Source organism: Hirundo rustica, chromosome 7, assembly GCF_015227805.2.
Source record: "Hirundo rustica isolate bHirRus1 chromosome 7, bHirRus1.pri.v3, whole genome shotgun sequence".
In the NCBI taxonomy this organism is placed as follows: domain Eukaryota; kingdom Metazoa; phylum Chordata; class Aves; order Passeriformes; family Hirundinidae; genus Hirundo; species Hirundo rustica.
In genome coordinates, this window is record NC_053456.1 from 19,850,480 (window position 1) to 19,870,916 (window position 20,437).

The window sequence follows — 20,437 nt, forward strand, 5'->3', positions numbered from 1 at the left end:
AGAAGGACCTTTGTGTCAGCTTCAATGAATGGGACCCTGTTCAGAATAGGACACTAAAGGATTTAATATAGAACACATTTTTAAATACAGGGGGGGTTTAGTGTAAGACTTTCTCCAGTACTGATTTCTTCTGGAAGAGTCTTTATCAACAGCTGTTCTAAACATTCCTCAGCAGACTCTGACAGTTTGATAGTGCTGTCAAGGTGTACATTTGCTTTCCTGTCTTACTGCTCTTTTATCTTAAACTGTAAAATCTGAGTTGGGAAAGTAAATTATTTGTTTTGGATTTTTTTACGTGGACCAACATATGTCATTAATGTTTCAGTCTGTACTTTAGATAAATAACTCTAGAGAAACTGTAGGTAAAGCAACATGTAGAACTGACTTCTTAATTCACGATAAAAGAATTTAAAGCACTTTGTAGAACTAAAGCTGAAATAGAACACATCACTATCCAAAGTACTGAGCACCCAAGACCCTGCAGAATGGATTCTGTGAGCAAAAAAACTTCTTATTTGATTTGTTGTATTTGAGAAAACAGGATTTAACACATCCTTGGTAAACAAAACAGACTGCAGCAGCAAATCCTTGACTAACAAAGTCTCTTAGTATAAGCAGTTTCCAAAACTCCAGATTTTAGGCTAACCACTTGGGTCAAAAATGACTGACAATGCATGTAAGTATCACGTAATGAATCACTTGGAAATTACTTAATTAATCCTTCATTATGAACCCTCCTTCACAACATCCCTAGCTGCAGTACTCCCAAGGCCAGCTGCTATCTACAGCTGAATAGCAGCAGGCACATTAAGCCTCTTAAATACTTGCATTGTGATTCCTAAATTGGGTGGCCAGAACCTTAGTCTATGCAATTTCTTCTATAATTAAGATTCTATCTGTGTTTCTATAATGAACCCTGTTTTAAGCTCAGTATAGTTTAAAGATATTTACTTTCTTTTTTTTAGCAGTGATTTCACATACATTGTGTTATTTCCTGGTTAATAATGAAGCAAATCTTTGAAACATTCTGACATTTGTCATAAACTCTCTGCCCTCCTTAACCATTCACCAGTGCATCTTTTACTGTGAATACATCTATTTGTCTCCTCTTCATAATACACTGTAAAAATTCTTAGCATTATGCTTCAGGCCAGAATTTGGGGGCTGATGTCTATATGAAATGGGACAACAAGCTAGACTAAGGATGGCAAGTTTAAAGTAATTATGGAGCAAGGAAGAGAGGACATTGATTTTACTAAGCCCATTCCAATATTCAGGCACGTATTTTCACAGCTTTATAGGAGTAGAAGACATCTACTTTGAGCTTAATCAGTCTTAAAATCTCAGATGAAACCCTTGTAGCAAGTAAAAATTGTATAACAAGCCATTCTGTCAGAAACCTATGGCTATAATATCCTTAACAGTCAAAGCTGTGCCTCTCAGATCTGTGGGAAAACTACTTACCAGCATTTAACTCAGAGCTACTGGGTCTTCAGCAGCTTTAGGAAGACGGAGTTTAACCATATTACAGCCAAGTCAATCACTTTTACCAGTTAAAGTAATGAAGGCTGTAGGTAATTTCCTGTGTCTTATTAATAGAACCTCCACAAATTAGTTTTGCTGAGTTTCTGGTTTCTGAAACAAAAGCCTTGATTCTGGTCTCAACTGACTTGGGCAAGAGAACTGCAGATTACCTTTACAATTCTCTGATCTGTTGATGGCATCTGCAGTCCTCGGTGCAAATTACAGCAGCCAGAGGAACTGTTCCTGATGATAACCAGAGCATGACAACTCTGACAACAGCTCTAACACGTGCCCATGCTGGGAGCTCTGGGGAAAAGCAGAGAGCAATTCTGCAGCTATCTGCCACAGAGCACTCCCCTTACAGAGATGCAGTTGCTCGGGCTGACCCTGAGACATTGTGGTCCTTCCCTCCCACCACAGAAGAAGATTGTCGCGTGTCGCAATAGCAGCAATTTAGAGTTTGCAACTGAAGGCTTATGAGCTCCAGCTCCTTCCTTGCTGGATACATGTCACTCTTAGTTGTCTCAGAGAAACTGCTTCCCCTCCCTTATGCACTACTGTAAATCAGCCAGAACGCAATGGAAATTGATAGATATTTAGAGTGGTAAAAAAATGTCAAGTGGTCAAGGCTAGGCTCCTTGAGTTTGGCATGGCCTTTTGTGCCTCGTGGAGCACCAGGGGAGAACCAGCCCGGCAGCACTCAGACCAGGAAAACTGCCTGAGAGCAATTTGTCCAGCTAGTGCCTTCCTCCCTTGCATTTCATTCCTTCTTTAGCTGCGTAGCAACTAATGACCATGAAACCAGCTTTACAAAGCCCCACATTACTTCTGTACTTAATTAACTTCTAGAGCATCAGACCGTAGTATTTAACCATAACCTGCAGTTTCAGGGGCCTGTTTGGTCAGAGACTCACTAGTGCTTGGCTTCCATTCAAAGTGCTTCACTGTTAATTTCGCTTTACATTCATACAAGGTCTGTTCTTTTCGCAGCTGTTCCCAGCAGCAGGTCAAGAACAGGTTCAGTCTCACACCCCCTGACATTTACACGTATGCTGACCATTGCTACCTTACTTATTTCTTCTCAGGTCGCCTCAGCTCCAAAGCACCTACTGCTCCTTGTCTCCATTGTCTAAAACTGCGGGGAGTGTTTGTGAGTACTCCTGCAGCCAGTGGATGGGAGTATGGCTCCTCTGTGTCAGCAGGCTTTTACCAGCCATTTGTGTGAACTAGAGCTACATTCTTGTTTTTGTAGAGCTGAAGGGTCAGTGCTTTAGGTCTTCTGTTAACGTGAAGTTCTAAGTATTGTGGGTGCACATCCAGGTGGATGCTTTCCAAGCAGCAGTAGGCTGTTCTCCGTGTGCTTGCAAAGGAGACAAAATCTCCTTGGGCACTGCTGGCATATGAGCTGATCTCAGACACAGATCAGACTCTTTATGGCTCCTACCAAGCCCCATCCTGCTCTGCCGGGACTGAAGTCAACACACAGATATTCTGAACTGCAGTTCCTCGTATTGGGCAATACATTGAGAGCAGAAACGAATGAGGTCATACATTGATTAGGGGATAAAACTCAGAGCTATATTATGACCCATCTTCTTCTTAGTCACTGCACACTGCTGCTCTGTTTCCACCTGAAACCGTAACCTTCCTTCAGTGTTTGCTTACTGGGACAATCCCCTTTATTACTCTAAGTCTTACCATAACTCTGGCAGTATTCACTTAATTTAATTTTAAAGGCACCTATTAATTAAAATTATTCTATTTACTGATTCTTAATAATGCCTCAGAAGGTTTTGTTGTGGTGTGCATGTCTACGTTTGAGCTTAAGACCATTTCTGCAATAAATCACAATTTTCTGCCTGTCTTATTCTCTAAGCGATTTGGGTCAAATAGACCGATTTGTTCACTGTAGCTCCCTTCCTGCCACACATGCCTGTGTTTCTGTCCATTTTCATTCCTGCTCGCCCAGCACCAGTAAGACCGAAGGGGTAAAGGCGAGGAAAGAAAGCGCGGTTCTTTTCCTCATCCACTGCATAACCTGCTCTGCAGAAGGAGGCTGGCCCCGCTGGAAGCATTTGCAGCACATCCTCTGCAAAGGTCAGCCTGGCTGCTTCATCTATTGCAAACTGGATTTTAGCCAGCAGCTGTAGCTGACAGTTTCAAGAAGGCCACCTCCCCATCCATCTTCCTCAGACAATTGTGTGCAGTCTTCAAACTAGTAATTCATCACTTGCACATGTGTGCCTTCTACTTCATTATTTTATTAACATATTAGAAGGGCCCTGCTTTATTTATTAGTTATTATTATTATCAAATGATGACACGTTATTAGCCAGGAAGATGCACTTGCTATCTCACAACTAATTATTCCAATTAAGTTTTCATGATTCTACCATAAAGCACAGCTCATTAACTTTAATTACTTTTCAAACGCAGCTGCTGAGATATAAATGTAAAAGAACAGGTAGGTTATATTTGTAAGTTAATTTCTGCAAATGGGGTTTGTTGTCATTAGGTCTTAAGTGATACTTTCAGGCAATCTTTTTCCCTATTTCTTAGGTAGATTTGTCTTTTTTATCTAAGAGGGTAGTAAAGTTCATTTGTTTTTCTTACAGACTAGTCTTTTGCCATAGAACACTGGATCAAATTCAAAGATATTTCTTCAAATAAACCTGTGTTTCAGTTCAGCCCTTAATGGGAATTGATGGACAACTGCAGATAGCATCTTTCTTTGCTGAGGTGGAACTATCTCAGAAAGGGTGACAGCACTTTGATGGAAAGCTGAGATGCTGTGGTAAGACAAAAGTTCTTGAGGAAAAGAATTTCAGGTCTTGCAGTGATGTATGTAGTTTATGTCTCCAGCGAGGGGCCAGGTTCAGATTTCTCTGAAGGGTTGGCTTGAGCAATTGTCCTGGTTTGGCTGGAATAAAGTTAATTTTTTTCTTGGTGAAAGGTTAGAGCAAAACACAGCTGCCTACTTTTGAGTTCATCCCATGCAGGCATGAAACTTCTACAGATCTCCTGAGGAAGAAGAAATGGAATTTCTTTGTTGCTGTGAAAAAAAAGACAAACTGACTACTGGTGCAAGGGTACTGACTGGGTCTCAGAGGTAGTGTCTGAGCAGACTCAAGGAGCTGCAAAATCTGTTACTTTGCTTCACCACTAGCACCTTTAGGAAATGTGAAGGGCATTCCTCCTTTGACAACACTTCACTCTTGCAGCTGCAGTCAGAGCAGATATAATAGGTATTTCCTTTCACAAATGGTTGGATGCAATAGTTGTTGCAAATTGCTGCAGAGTGCTGCAAAGTGCTCTTCCTCAGCCCCTCGCACACCTCTCAATGGCAGCAGGAGCAGAACTCAGCCACAGATGTGTTACTGCCAAAGACAGCGGTGTTTTTCACCTTTAAGTTTGTACGTGGTGAGTTTGACTTTGCTACTTACTGGGAACTGTGTAATTAGAAGTTAGGTTCATAAAATCAGCACTGTGTAATTTTGCCAGTCCCAGTTTTAAGGCAGTTTACATCTTTAGAGGCCAGATAGAAGTGTGTGAAAGGCTAGTATTCACATCACAGATTTCCAAATGCATTTTAATCGAAGTGGACCTTTTTATGGCAAAACACCGTTACTCTTTTTGGTCCTGATGTTGTTGGGCAGAACTATAAAGGTTTTTCTGTTTTTCCAAAGAAGTCAAGGTTTAGATCTTTTCTTTACAGTTTTTAATTACATGGGAAGGGGCTTCTAATAGGTATTTTGCTGTCTATTTTGCTGTCTCTGCCGAGAGATAGCTTTTTAAGGATGAGGTGTGCAACATGCTGAAGTGAGGCTTTTGTGTCTTCAGTGAAGCACAATTACTACATCTGACCCAACATAAACTCTGAGTAGAAGATGCCTGCCATTAATGAAACGTTTATTGGCACCAAAGCCACTTCCTTCTTCATAATTTCTGGGGAAACAGAATTGTCACTGAAATTTACTGTGTGGTCTAAAACTGCTCTGGAATTTATGTGACGTTGGCCAGGGAGGGAAGCAACCCACTGTAGACTGGCTTGAGTTGTGGTTTTTTTCTTAACACAATAATTCAGAAGTCTTCCAGTCAAAAGGCAAAGCAATGATATTGGACATACTCTAGAGAAGCCTTCACCAGATGAAGGTTTTCACCCATGGGCCATTTTCAACAAAGGATGGGCTGGCATCTCAGAGCCAGTCAGCCAGGACAACATCTGGCTAGCATCTGTCTCATGGACACAACAAAACCTTACAAACAACCCACAAAATTGACAGCACCTACCTGGAACAACAAAAGAGGTACAGGAGCCACTCTGCCAGAAGAGAGCAAAAGAATGACAGTGGCTGATGGTTTGCCATCAGCTATGGATCTTTTAGCAAGCCTTGGATAAAGGGTGGTGAATCACAGCTACTGTCTCTGGATCACACTGTGCTACACTATGAACCTCTGATAGCAAGAAAGGAGCGTGCCTGGGATTTCCCTCCTGAGTCCAAATGGAATGTGCACGGAAGCATGAGATTTGCCTAAGCTGGTAAAGTTTTTTGACTTACTTTATCAGCTCACAGTAACACATTTCTCATACTATAGTAAGAGCACAGAAATTCTTGAAATGCATAATTTATTTTTGTATTATTCATTTTGCCTTCTTACTTAGCATTGCAACCTCTGGACAAGCTAGAGTTGATTTCTTGTAGCGATGAGTAGACACCATGTAGGGAGGTAAACATGCCTGCACTGGCGTGCAGATGAAGTCCAGAACTGACCATGCCTGATGAGAGTGCCTGGAGAAACACTGTCTGTCTGCTCCAGTGGAAACAGCTGAGCACAGTGAGGTGGTCAAGGGTGGCAAGGGGTTGGTCATCTCTGCAGGCAGCACTGGGGTAAATCCCAAGCACAGTGCACGGAGGCTTTTAATACTGAGCAGTTAAGCACTGTGATAATATATAGGGAAATGAGTCAAAAGAAGTGAAGTGCGCTAATCTGAATATCTTTCCTGCACTGTGTTGCAGTTCACTAATAAATAGTGCTTCTGCGTCACTAAAAGAAGGGTGACAGCAGCATTCCTTGAAGAGGTCGCCTCTCTGGAGGTCTGCGGGATCAGAACCAGGAGGCATGGGCAGGCCGTGGAAAGCCCTCCAGGAACAAAGAACTCTCGGAGAGGGAAGATGTGAATCTGAGATTCGTAGTACCGCTGCTAACCCGCCGCCCGCCGTCTCCAGCCGCAGCGAGTCATGCCGCGGGCTCAGGGCAGGGTTTCACTGCAGGCCGTGGGGCGCGCCCAGCGGCTCCCCCCGCACGAACGGGTCTCTGCCGTGCGTGTCGCGACAACGCCGGCAGCGAGGATCGGCCCCGTTACCGCCTGAAGTTTGCGGTGCATGCCCTGAAACGGGTTAGTCCAAAATTCGGCCCTTGGGCAGCGTTTCTCGCTTCTCTGTATCGGCGCACTGCTCCTCCCGCTCCAGCTCCCGCTCCCAGTCGGGTCCTGGCGCTCCCGGGTCGCCCCACAGCCCCGAGCGGCTCGGCCTCGCAGGAGGAGCGGCGCTCGGAGCTCCGGAGAGCCGTGGGAGTAGACTAGGCAGCAGAGGCTATGACCTCCACCTTTATGTTCTGTGCACACGCTTACTATACCTTACTCGTGTATCTAACACTAATAAATTAATTAACTCTTCCTGTCCAGCGCCGTCGGGCGATCCCGCCCGGCGCCTGGCGCCGCCGCCCTCGGCCGCCAGGGGGCGACACGTCTGCAGGCAGGAGCGCGCGGCCGTGTCCCCTCGCGGCCGCCGTAGGGCCCCGCCTGGCGCCGGGCGGGGGCAGCGCGCGGTGCCACGTCCCCGTCGCGGCGCGTTTGCGGCCATGGGCGCCTCGCAGAGCATCGACATCCCCGGCGGCGGCACCGAGGGCTACCACGTCCTGCGGGTAAGGGCGGCGCGGCCGGGGCCGCGCCGGAGCGGCCCGGGGGCTCCCGGGGCGGCCCCGCCGCGCTCCCCCCTCGGCCCCGGGGACGCGCTCGGGCAGCGGGGCCGCCCGGGCTCCGCCGCGGCTCGCGGGAGCGGTGAGGTGCGCCGGGCCCGCGCTGTCCCTCCCGGATTTGAAGAGTCCGGCGGAAGAATTGGTCCAGAGTAAACAGTTTCTCCGGGCCGGGTCGTGCCGCCAAGTTGTGCCTCCCTATGACCGGGCCGGCGGGCCGGCGCATGGGAGGCGATGCTGGGTTTGGGCAGCCCTTGGAGGCGAGGCGGCCTCTCCAGCAGACGCTGTTCACACCCCGGCCCGCGAGTCTGGGCTGCGCTCGGGTGCTCCCGGGATAACGCGTCAGTCTTGTCCTGGCCGCGGCATCATGGACTGGACTGGACTGGACTGTAGCTGCTGCCCCTCCGCAGTAGTTCAGGGGTGTCGGATCCAGGTGTCCTCCGAGAGCTGCAACTTTAGTGAAAGTACTGTTTTTCATAGTTACATTGGTTTTGTTCACATTGTGGCCACAAAACTTTGGTTTTGTATGCGAAATGCAAAATACCTTATAGCCTGCATTCTTGAGGTTTTGTGAACAGCCTTTTGAGAACCCTTCCTTTTGCCTTCAGTGAGCAGAACGGTTCCCAGGTCGTGCTGTGGAATCTGAGGCACAGGGGTACAGAGACTTTGCTGGACTCAGTCCCTGCCCACACCACGGTGCCTTTGCCTCTGTAGCCGGGGTGTGAGTGCCCTCGCTCTGCATACCGTGCTGGGCTGGTGTGTTTGTTGGAACCGGAGCCTTTTGGATATGTTCTCTCCTTTTGAGAAGCAAATACTGATGTTCTGATCAAATCCAAACATTCTGTTAAAATTTATATGTGGACTTAAGTCACAGTGAGTGGGTCTTTTTCTCCCTTTTAATATTAAGGGTATATAATAGTTGAGTATTAGTAACTTATGTCAGTCTACTTTGTCTTCTTTTCCCCCACAAAAAACTATTCTGTATGTTGGTAAAACTGGCAGACTTTTTTTCTTTTTTTAGCATAGTACAGTGTAAATTTCATTAACTTTTTACTTTGGAGACTTGTACATACCATTAAGTACTTTGCAGTTAGAATATCAGTTACATCAGATTTATGAGTTCATACTGTTTGCTTAAAGCGTGTTGATAAAATTGAGATGAATCTCTTTTATGAAGTAGAATCCACTCGTTTTTTCTTGTAGTCTTGCTTGGATCTAGCACCTTTTGTTTTCATTCAGGCACTTTTTTGTTGTAATGTTTTTGCTGTGACCCAAAATGGCAGTCAGTGTTTGATTGCCAGTCTTTGTAAGTGTAATTGAGAGGTGCACAGTAAAGAAGTTGATTTCCAAGAGGACATCCTTATTTATATTAAATGCAGGAAAGGACCTGCCTGCTGTCCTTAAACAGACTGATACCTCTTTTTTTCACTACCTTGTCTTCTTACTAATACCTACCTTGAGATAGCACAATAATGAGTGATTACTCTGTCTGTGGACAGGCATCTTAAACTGCATCATGATCCCAGCCTAACAGTTACAGTTTGGAATGTTTTTTATTTAAATGCATGTGGTGTGCATGAATGCGACTAGAATTTCCCTCTGTAGTGACTTTGTTACAGCGTTTGGTTCGCACTGTTAGAGGAGCTCTGCACAAGGGCTCTGTCTACATGGATTGACCTTCAGTCTAGAAGATTGAATTTGGGGTCAAGCAAAATTGCTGTTTTGTTCTAATTTACTCTCAAGTATGTTTTCTTTCTGAGCTCAGTACTTTAATGAGGTAAATGAGAATGGTAGAAGGAAAACAGTAGTAGTCTGCCAGTGTTACAGATCTAATTTGAGTAAGATCAGATTTCTTTGATAACACCACGCTCCTGTAAATAATGTAGAGTGATTGTTTAAAAGATTTCATTACCTATGGGAAAATTAGACAAATGTCAGAAATTTTTTTTCAATTATTGGAAGTATTTGTTTTGGTAAGGCAGATAAATGAAAAATATGTGCTAAACGGCCATGAAACAAAGAGTTTGCATTGTTCAGTGTGACTGTAGGAGCGAAGCACAACTTGCCAGAAGGATGAGCAGACTGAGACTGTTGCAAGTTACAGGTTTTTTACAGTGAGACTTTTAGACTGTATATGCTGCCTCCCCACAAAACTAGTAAAAAACCTCTCTCTGTGCTCACTTCAAATAGGAACAGAAATATATGCAGCATGTGAACACTACCATCATAATTTTCAATGTAAATTTGAAGATTTACTTAATCCTTTTGGCTACTCCTGCTGATATTCAGTGCAATATTGCTTTCATTGTGAGCTTTAGCAGCAGTGCAGTTGTAATGGGACCCTCCAGGACTGAAGCACTGTCAAAGGAAAAGAATTTCATCCTGTGCACACTTGACAGCGGAATTTGCTCTGGGTTACTCCACCTCTATTAAGGATGGAAATAAAAAAGATTTCATGTATATGTACATAAACTCTTTGCCTTCTGAGCAATTTGGCTTTATGCAGCTTTGCTGGGTGCCCCAAGTAGGTATTTAGTAACTTGCCTTTGTAAGTGAATAATTGCTGAGAAATAACCAAGTAATATCATTTTCAACAGATGCTACTGCAGGCAAGATACCGTGCCCAGCAGCTTGGGAAGCCTGATTCTCTCAAAGCCAGCTGTTATTTCAGAAATACAAGTCATAGACCAGTATGGGTAGATGCTGTGACTTTCTAACAATAGAGACAAACAGTGGCACAGAAAATGCAAAGAAGCTGGGGCCATGCAACACCAGAGCTTTTTAAGAGCAAATGAAGAAAACCTCTATCAAGTGTTGAGCATCAGAGGGCAGAAAAGGGCCTCACACAATGCTGCAGGGTTTCAGTTTCTCACCAAGATGACAGCAGGGCTGCTGAGTACATAGATCACACACTGATTTCACTTTTAATTCACTGTCAAGAATTAAACAGGAAAAAGGTTTCAAGGTCAATACACCAATTTTAATTTGCAGTACTGAAAAGACTTTCCTGGTAAATACATGAAGTTTTTCTTTGCTGAACACTGTTCCTAACACTATCATTCTATGCCTACACAGTATACATTGCACATTTCACATTTTAAGAAGTCTGCTCAGCAGCAGAGTGGTCACAAATCGAAGCCCCAAGAGAGCAGTGCAACTGCAAATTAAATTAGGCATTGAAATGTGGGATTTTCAGAGGCAGATGAAGGCTCTGACCACTTCTGAAAGTCAGCTACCTTATACTAGTTTTTAAACTTTCAGAAGCTTAGCTTCAGGCAATTAATATACAACTTCCAATGCTTTATTTTTTTCCCACATAAGAAACTCTTCCCACTATTCTACTTTATTTGCAGAGAAATACTGAAAGTTTCTTTTGTAGTTCTTCCACCCACTCCATAACTGGCAGTAAAATTTCATTGCCTATCATATATAAGCAATTCATGTTAGATCTGACAGAATCACTCTGATTTAATACATTACATTGTATAACTGAATTGAATTTCTTGATGAAACAGTTTTCAAAAGAAAAAGCTTTTTAAGTTTTTGGTAAGAAAACAGATTTTGTCTATGTAGATAACCTTTTAAGCACAAAGAATTTAATTCAAGCTTTTAAAATGTGGACCTCCCTTAAAAGATTTTCATGCAAAGTGTTTGTATCACTATTACAGCAAACCAAAGCACTCAAATGAGTGGGAAATCTAAACTTTGGGGACTGCTGCTCAGTATCTTTTGGGGAGAACAGCACAAAACATGGTAGCATACCAATTTCTCACAGATAAGAATTCTTACATAGAAACTTACAACAATTTAATTTGGAAAAGACCTCTCTGATCATTGATTTCAACCACTAACACAGCACTGTCAAGTTCACCATTAAATCTAACCCACAGGCCACATCTACACGTGTTCTGAATGTTTTCAGGATGGTGATTAAACTGGGCAGCCTGTTCCAATACCTGACCACCCTTCTGATGAAAACAGTTTTCCTAAAATCTAGTCTTTAAATCTCTCCTGGTGCACCTTGAGGCTCTTTCCTCTTGTTCTCTCACTTAAGTGAAGAGACCAACCCCCACTTTGCTACACTCTCCTCTCAGGGAGTAACACTTTTTAGATCTTTTTGGAAGGTGATTGTAGTACATGAGAGAAAGAGGCAGTGGGTAAAATGAATCAGCTTCCACACAGAAAGTGTCTTTGCTAAAAAAAACGGTAGGAAAAATCTGACAGCCATATTGGAGTCAAGGCATTACTTTACATTGTCAGCAATGCAAGCAATAGTGAAAAAATAACATTGGCAAAATGTCTCTCAGTTCCTCCATTTGGAATTAAAAGCACACTTAGCTTCTGGGTGCAGTGTGTATCCAGAACTCAGGCCTTGTCTTAGTGGAGTGGTTGAATTATTTGAGCTGCCATGGCTGCAAAATTGCATGTGTCTTTTCCTGCAGCTTGAAGGTCTGTTAATGAAATCACTGGTTGTACAGATGCCCTCTGTGTCTCAAGCATGTCACCAGGTGATGTTTAATCATGAGACAACAACCTGTGCTTACAGATGTGACTCTCCTACTCCTTTAGTAAGCATAAGATAAAAAGCAAGGTCCAATGTTGGTACTACTGTGGAAAGACTGTACTTTTTAACCAACCTTTTCAGAATTCATTAACCTTGTCCTTTCACTATAATCTCCTTTCTTGAAACAAATACTTACAATTTATCTTATGCAACTGTTAAGCAGTCCTTTTCCCAGGGAGTGGCTACTGCTATATCATTCTTCAATTTATAAATTACTAATTCTTTTGAAAAATTTTTTTTTTTAAGGGATAGATTTTTTGGTTCTCTAAATTATATTATTATATTTGAATATTATAAAATTATACATACAAGCATTAGTATCTTCTAGACTGCAGCTGGCACAAATAGAAATATATTTTTAATCTATGAATCAGCATTGGAACACTTTCACTAAATTCTCGTTTAACTTTGTTAGGTGCAAGAAAATTCACCGGGGCATAGAGCTGGATTGGAGCCATTCTTTGATTTTATCGTGTCCATTAACGGTTCAAGATTGGTAAGTGTGTTGCTATTTTATTACTTAATATAAACAATGTGTTGAGAATCTGATATTTATAGGTAAACCAATGGGTTTGTTTTATTTAAAGGTATATAAAATATTTCTTCTTACTTTTAAATGAGGCATGCAAACTGCATCAGGAATTGATTTCCTTCACCCTGTAGGAACAGTTTTATTGAGTTTAGCTGGAGAATAAGACAGACATGTTCTCTGCAGACATCTGCACCAAGACAGAATCACCTGCTGATCCACCCCTCATGGCTTATGCTGGTGCCCTCGTAGTTCTGTCTGCTCCCATGAGAACTCACAAGCTTCACGCAGTCCAAGCAGGTTGAGTGAAAAGCTGCTGGCAGAGCTGTTGGCTGGGCAGGAGGCATGGGGGGAGCTTTCAAGCAAGAGCTGTCATCAAACCATCAGACCGTTATAGCAGTGGAAAAAACAGCTGTAGGATGCTCTGCACCAGTGTGTCTGGATTTGAGAAGGCCCCTGAAGCAATTGAAGTGTTTTCATTTTTGGAAACTATGACCTGTTACTGTGAAGTCCCAGGGTTTTTCCAGAGCTGTATTCTAGAATTTTGAAGGGACTGGACACTTGTTACAAAGCAGTTGTTAATTCATGTTCTGGTAATGCACAGTGTAGCACCTTTGAAATACAAGTGTTGCTGTAGAACTGAATGCTTGTTCTATCAAACACTGACCCAAGCTCTTGTTTACACCTTCGCAGAATAAAGACAATGACACTCTCAAGGACCTGCTGAAAGCAAATGTTGAAAAACCTGTAAAAATGCTTGTGTACAGTAGCAAAACACTGGAACTGAGAGAAACATCAGTAACCCCCAGCAACATGTGGGGTGGGCAGGGCCTGCTGGGGGTCAGCATTCGCTTCTGCAGCTTTGATGGGGCTAATGAAAACGTCTGGCACGTCTTGGTACGTAAGGACTTGGAAGTATTGTTATTATTGATGCTTCTATTTTTCTCTTGGAAAGTAACTTACATGGGATGTAGCTAACAAGTCATGAGATCAAACAGGTCTCATTGATCAAACTGGCTTTGATCGATTTTGGGTTTGGGAAGACTACAAATGTACTTTGTAGCGTGCAAATGTATATTTGTCAGTGTATTGTCAAGTCTTGTATTTAAATGAATGGGTTTGTACAATACACAGAGATACTGTATTTGGTACAACACCAGAACCATATGGAAAGGGACTGCCAGAGAGCCTCTGTTTCGTTAGTTCATTATTGTGTTGAAAACTTGACCAGTTTATCTGACTCAGAGTGTGAGTGTGAAGTGCATGTGTGTCTGTCTGTTCTGCTACACCCTGACAGTTACAGTGTTGTGTAACTTCCCATCTTCAAACTAGGAAGTGGAGCCGAATTCTCCTGCTGCATTAGCTGGACTTAGACCTCATAGTGACTACATCATTGGAGCAGATACTGTCATGAATGAGGTAAGTGTATAAAAATAAGGTCTTTATTTTTAAAAAACCATAAACCCAAATGTACCAGGGCAGTTTGAAACATCCCTGGTTCTGTCTTTGTTCACTGTGAATGGAAATCAAATGCAAAGAGGAAGGAGCTCTGGCATGGTGCCTCTTCTTAAAGGCAATCCTGGAAATAAGAACTGCTCTTAAATGTCTTCAGGAAGTCAGATACAAACTTGTGTACTCTAAAATAAGTATTTTGAATAGTAGATTTGAAATCTGGGTTGTGCCACGTCTTCTGAGTTGTGCTAGCAAAACACCTCTTAAAAGTTGGCCTTGTGACAAAACAGCAGCACTGCAACAACTGCAACATGTGGCTGTTACCAGAGTCCATTACAGAAAGTCAGGACTGGGATGATCAATCTAATGCCAAATGATAAAATAAGGACAAGAATGCCCTTACTCATTTTAATCTTTTTGCAGTCTGAAGATCTCTTTTCCCTTATTGAAACGCATGAAGCAAAGCCGTTAAAACTTTACGTGTACAACACAGACACAGATAATTGTCGGGAAGTGGTGATTACTCCAAATTCTGCCTGGGGTGGAGAAGGCAGGTAAGGAGCCAGTGTCTTACAGGAGGATGGGGCAACTTTCTTATTGCTGGGAAAAGTGCTGGGTTTAAGTTTTCTACAAAGACTGGGAAAGAGTGTTGTTATATCAAAAGTGTTTCTGCTCTAATAAATTATGTATTTACTTGAAATTCAGATGCACTTACTATTGCGAGGGGTGTAAATCAGTAAATTAGCTAGTGCAGAAGTGCATAAAGTGCAATGGTTGCTTTCCGTATTAAATTCCAAACAGTTGTTAGCTTGTGTTATATCCTTGAAGTATTGTGAGTAGCCAGAACACAGCACTGCAATTAACAACTGTAAATTGAATTCCAAGCTGTATACCTGGTGTAGCTGCTTGGTGTAAATAATAATGAATTTTATTTGGTGCTGAATATTTATTGCTAAAGCAACAGAATTTCCTTTCAGTTGTTTTGCACTGATTATTTCTCCACAGAAAGTGAGGCATTGTGGGGGCAGGAGGGGAAGGTTGTACAGCATTTACCTTGAAACTTGTTGGTGTCTTGAGTTGTTCATGCATTGCTTACTATAGTCTGTAATTGTAAAGTCACTTACCTGACTTAAAATTTTTCCTGTTTTAAAAGCCTAGGATGTGGCATTGGTTATGGATATTTGCATAGGATACCTACTCGGCCATTTGAAGAGGGAAAGAAAATTTCTCTCCCAGGACAGTTGCCCAGTGCATCTCTCAGTCCCCTCAAAGATGGTTTCACAGAGGTGAGCTGTGTTCCCACTCCGTTGGCTTGGTAAAAATGGATGGTGATGTTTATTGCTTTTCTGCTTCTCGTGGTTCATGTAGAAACAAACCCTAATGATGCAACTTTCTCTTCTCTTTCAATAAGGTTCAGCTATCGTCAGTTAATCCCTCAGCCACCCTCCCTCCTGGGTCAGCAGGCCTTGAGCAGAGTCTTTCAGGACTTTCTATTAGCTCGCCTTCAGCTACTGTCAGTAATGCTCTCAGCACAGGTTGGTATTGGAAGGAACTGACCTGAAATGCATGGCTTTTCTGACTTCTTTGTTCTCACAGATGTTTCTAATTAATTGAATAGAAGGCAGAAGAGAGAAAAATTAACTTTCTCTTAATTTTTTCCCAACAAAAAAGGTTAATGTACTAGATTTGTGCCTTGCTAACAAAATAGTTGTGAAACGCTTCTATTAAAAATATTATGTGTTACTTAGAATACTGTTTTTCTTATCAGCATTTTAATGTTAAGGCAAATAGTAATTCTCCTGTAAGCAATTACTTATTTGTACTCCTTAGGGAAAGAAGGTAATGTGTTGTATGCTTAAAATCAGTGTTTCCCTGTGTACCCCACCAGGTGTTCCGACAGTTCCATTATTACCACAAGTCAGTCAGTCCCTTACCTCTGTGCCACCAGTTAACCCAGCAACTACATTACCAGGTGAGTAGGTAACATTTCTTTAAACATTTCTGAAACAGAAATCTTACAGGAGCAAGGGAAGAGAGCTGTCTCTTCCACTGCCTCATATCATACAACTTAAGTATTTCATGTAAGATCTCTCTTCATACAGCCTCTACAGTGTGAAGAATTATTTTTCTTGGAGTATGTTCACAACATGTCTGTTACACAGAGGAGTCATGTGTGACCAAGAGGTACAAGTTTACCTTTTTAGGGCTCCCTGCACAGGGGATGCAGTATTCAGGATTTCTCAGGAAGGTTATGCTTTGCTATTTGCAACATTTTAGGAAACCCATTTTTAAATACTCAGCTTGATCACTATTCCTTGTACAAATACAGGGCTAACAATATAGAATTTATGTTGCTGTTACTGTTTCTGAATTATATAGGAATTTAAACTTGTATTGTATAATACAACTAAGAGTCTTTCTACAGCATGATTGTTTCCTGATAATAATGAACATTTCAAACACTACTATTCCAGAAGTATTCACGAGGCGTAAGATAAGGATTGTATAGGATTTTGCTGTGACACTGGTGTGCTGGTACAGGACTCAATTGTGCCTTCCAAAACACTGAAGGAGTTGTATTTTATGTTTTGCTTGTTATGAGACAAGTAGATCAAGGTGTGTCCATTACATAACGCTTGGAGCTACAGCCTCTGACACAGAAAAGACGTGCAGTAGAGCTCAGTGCATGCGAACAAGGGCAGAGAACTCTCACAGAAGCTGAACTTGTCAGTAGTTTCTGTTTTCTCTAGGCAGAAAAAGATCATTGTCCTTTTCTTCCCCAGGCTCCTAATCCTTTTCCTAAACTCTGCAAATACAAATTTTCCATTCACCTTTCTCTCTGAATAGTATCATTGCTTTTTTAAAAGCAAATTAGAATATTTCTTGCAATCTGCATGGACGTACTAGTGAAAATGTTCTTACTAAATATGCTGGAGGTTTAAAATTTGAGTGAATTTGTATGAAGTTCAGCTTTTTTCAGATTTAAAAAAAAAAAAAAATCATCCAAATTTTGCATACAGCTGACCTGAAAGCGCTTTAAGTCAGATGATGTCAGCCTTCATGGCAAATGAATTAATGGGTAGGTAAAGATGGTTGAGTTTTAATCAAAATCTCTATACAGTGGCCTTGCTTTAAGACTTTTCTCCTCTCTGTCTTCATACTGTAGTATCAACAGTTTATTTCTGAATTAGCCTTTTCTGGACTAAACACAAAGTATGACTAGAGCCCTTGTCCTAGAAATGAAGCTCTTTGACAGTGGAAAATCCAGGAGCAGAATGACATTCCATAGCAAACACAGTGATAGAAGGGCATGTGTTGCATTCATTGTATGTTTCTCTTCTACTTTCAGTCCTTACTGACTTTGAAAGTTCCTTTGTCTTGCCTTTTCATATACGTTTTTGTGATTACCTCTAGTCATGAACTAAGTAGAAAAGACTAATAATAGAGCGATCAATATTAGGGATCAGGGAATACTGTGTATTTAATTTTGCCACTCAGATTTGGAATGGAGAACTTCTGATATGGTGCTGTGGTGAAATGACTACCTTTGTTGAAAGCTGAATTTGGAAAGCAAAACTTATAATTCTGAAATAAGATTCTGCTTTCCTCAGAAAAAACTGAAAGGTTTGGGATTATGTATCTGCTAGTCCAGACTTCCTGCAGTAGGTATCTGTTCTTACTGTGCAGCTTAAAAGCAGAAATTCAGGTGAATTTGCATTTGTCCATGTAAAAGTTATAATCAAGATATAAAGCACGTTTAAAATTACCAAGATCTAAGAAACAGTTAGAAAAACACAAGTTTTCAGCTGTAACTGTTCCATTCTTCTCTTAGGTCTGATGCCATTACCAGCAGGGCTTCCTAACCTGACTGATCTGTCCAAACTGAATTTACCTGCACCACAGATTGTTCCAGAAATCATACAGCCTGGTATGTGCTTTTGCAAACTGAAACTAGAGTTATCCTTGACACTCAGACTCTGGGGCAGTCCTGAAGCAGATAAATTAAATGTTTGCCTGAGATGGGAGTGGATGTTAGTGCCCAGATCAGGTAGACAAGGATTATGTCTTTAGATAAACTAATTCTAAACCTGTCTGTGTTTAGATTTTTTTTTTTTTTTTAATTACCTGATTTATATTTCAGAAGAGATTGTGCCAGAAGTGAAAGTTTATTATTTATGGGTAAAAGAAAATAATGACGTGTTTCCTTGGAAGCTCGATGAGGAGATTGGTGCTCCCTGAATTGAATGCCAGAGTTATGAACTGATATTAGATTTACAGTTTTGAATTCAGCAAGACTGCTGAAGGTGCACATGAAGCAAGCAAAGATATTAGAAGCTTACATGGAATATGGTTTTTGTTAACTTCTTGTTTCTGACAGTTCCAGTGAAGGCCAGAAGAACATAATCATCATTGTTTTAATGCATTAAATACCTCGTCCTCTGAGGGGGCACAGGCAACCTTGAATTTACTCTGATTCTTCAGTTCTGAAATCTGAAAAGTATCAGGCTTAAAATGAGCCTGCTGAGTCAGTGCTGCACAAACACCATTTGAGCTGTCTGGTGTGCAGCAGCTCACTGCCTTTTTTTCTCCCCTTTTTTCTGTTTAGGTTTGCAACCCCTTCCCCCCTTGCCACCTCTGCATCTAATGGGAATAACGCCTCTGTCAATGCCACCCAAGTGTGTTCCTATGCTTCCTTTGGTCACAGAGGCATCTACAGTGCCTACAGATTTGCTTCCCTCTATTCCTCAAGCTGGAAGCTTTTCCATCAACCCTGGCACTACTGAAAATGTAGAGGACTCCTCTGCACTCACCTTGGATAACACTACACCAACTTCCAGGGCAACTGTTGTTGACAGGTCAAATGAATCCTCTGCAGCTAATGAGAAAACAACTGGAATCACAGATACACAAGCTTCCGAATCATAACTCCAGATCACTCCGTTGGATTGGCTTGGTATTTATTTAGCCATGGGATACATATTTGAAAAGCAAGCTATCATTAATTTCATACTAGTTTGTACTTAATCTTTAGAAGTCCTGTAAATAATATGGAGGTGTAATAAAAATAAAAGGGGATTTATAAAGTGGGGGGAGGGAGGAAGAACTTGTATGTTACCAAAAAAAAGTCAAGGTGGTAAATAGAGTTCCACTGCCAAACTCTGAGGTATATGTTTTTAATATAGGCTGACAGCCTTACCCTGCTAGGCTTGTCCTTGCTTATAATTAGCAATTTTTGCTTCTGATAGAAATGAAGCGGGTCTTGCGTGTGACATTTACGTACCATTCTTGTTCTTTGCAAGTATCTTGTTTCTACAGTGGGGATGAGAACGTTTAATCTGAGTTGTGAATTTTAACGCCGCAAAATTTCCACCTAAAGATATTTCTGTTAAAATTGCTGAGTGGCCTAACTGACATGTTGTTATTCAGCTTGTACACAAATCTTTGTCTTTAAGCTCTTGGGAGATGCTCAAGCCATGTTTCGTGACCCCTGCTGCGTTGTTTCATACGCCCACTGTAAAATGGCATTTGGAAGGGAATATGTGGAATGTTAAATGTAGCACACAATTTGGCACTTCATGACTACTGTAAGATGAATGAATGGATTAAGCATACATATAGCAATAAACTCCTGGAATTTTATTCTGTGTGTGACAAAATTGCACTTTTTTTTTTTTTCTCTTTTTTTTTTTTTTTTTTTTTTTTTTTTTTTTAATTCTTTTAAGGCTCATTTAACTTTTTAGTTTATCTCTCTCTAGCACAGATCTGTGAAAGGGCCCCCTTCCGGAGGAGTGGGTCCAAGAGGGAATGCCAGACATCTTAATGGCAGGCAGGATCTGCACTTGTGGTTAAATCCATTGCAGCAATGAGTCATTAAATCTGCCTGCATATGATTCATACTTGACTTTTTAAATTCATATTTAGGACAAAAATTGCAGATTAACTGTAGATGATAGACCCGTAGAAACTGTTATGTGCACTGTACTCCAGGTGCTACCATTTGCTTTTGTTATCAGGTACAGTTGATGTAAAAAATTCTTCTGTACCATTCCAGTCCTTCTGTATTACTGGGATTTCATTTATATGTGGTTGCTACAAGCATATGCAAACGTACCCATATCAGCAGCAGGTTCCAGCTGAAGTCTGTAATTAATTTTGGCAATGTAGTTTGCCTAAGCAGTGTTTGGAACAGTACTTGCATCTGACTTCTGATCATAATTATAATATCTCCAATAATTTGTTCAAGTGGAAGCCTTATCTAATACCTGTTGCCCTGTTTTATCTTTATCACCTAAGTATTTGTCTTCCTTCTGCCCCACTGCTGCACATTTGTGATCGACTGTTATGGCAAAAGCCCATGTCAAAGACAGACCCCAAAAACTTTTTCATACTGT

The 20,437-nt window shown here is 41.5% G+C and overlaps 1 protein-coding gene across 1 annotated transcript; it reads left to right on the forward strand.

Moving 5' to 3' along the window:
* Positions 1–7,327: 7,327 nt before the first annotated feature.
* GORASP2 (golgi reassembly stacking protein 2) lies at positions 7,328–19,685 on the forward strand. Its single transcript, XM_040070077.2, has 10 exons — positions 7,328–7,449; positions 12,480–12,560; positions 13,287–13,490; positions 13,926–14,012; positions 14,469–14,599; positions 15,199–15,331; positions 15,457–15,580; positions 15,934–16,017; positions 17,878–17,973; positions 18,652–19,685. The coding sequence occupies exons 1-10, from the start codon at positions 7,387–7,389 to the stop codon at positions 18,969–18,971; spliced, it is 1,323 nt and encodes a 440-aa protein (XP_039926011.1). The 5' UTR covers positions 7,328–7,386; the 3' UTR covers positions 18,972–19,685.
* The last annotated feature ends 752 nt before the right edge of the window (positions 19,686–20,437 follow it).

Bases quoted from the DNA above. Each gene is read 5' to 3' on its own strand.
- GORASP2 (XM_040070077.2), top strand. From the start codon at position 7,387: ATGGGCGCCTCGCAGAGCATCGACATCCCCGGCGGCGGCACCGAGGGC. The intron at 15,581-15,933 runs GTTGGTATTGGA...GTACCCCACCAG, and splicing joins CAGTAATGCTCTCAGCACAG to GTGTTCCGACAGTTCCATTA. The intron at 16,018-17,877 runs GTGAGTAGGTAA...TTCTTCTCTTAG, and splicing joins CCCAGCAACTACATTACCAG to GTCTGATGCCATTACCAGCA.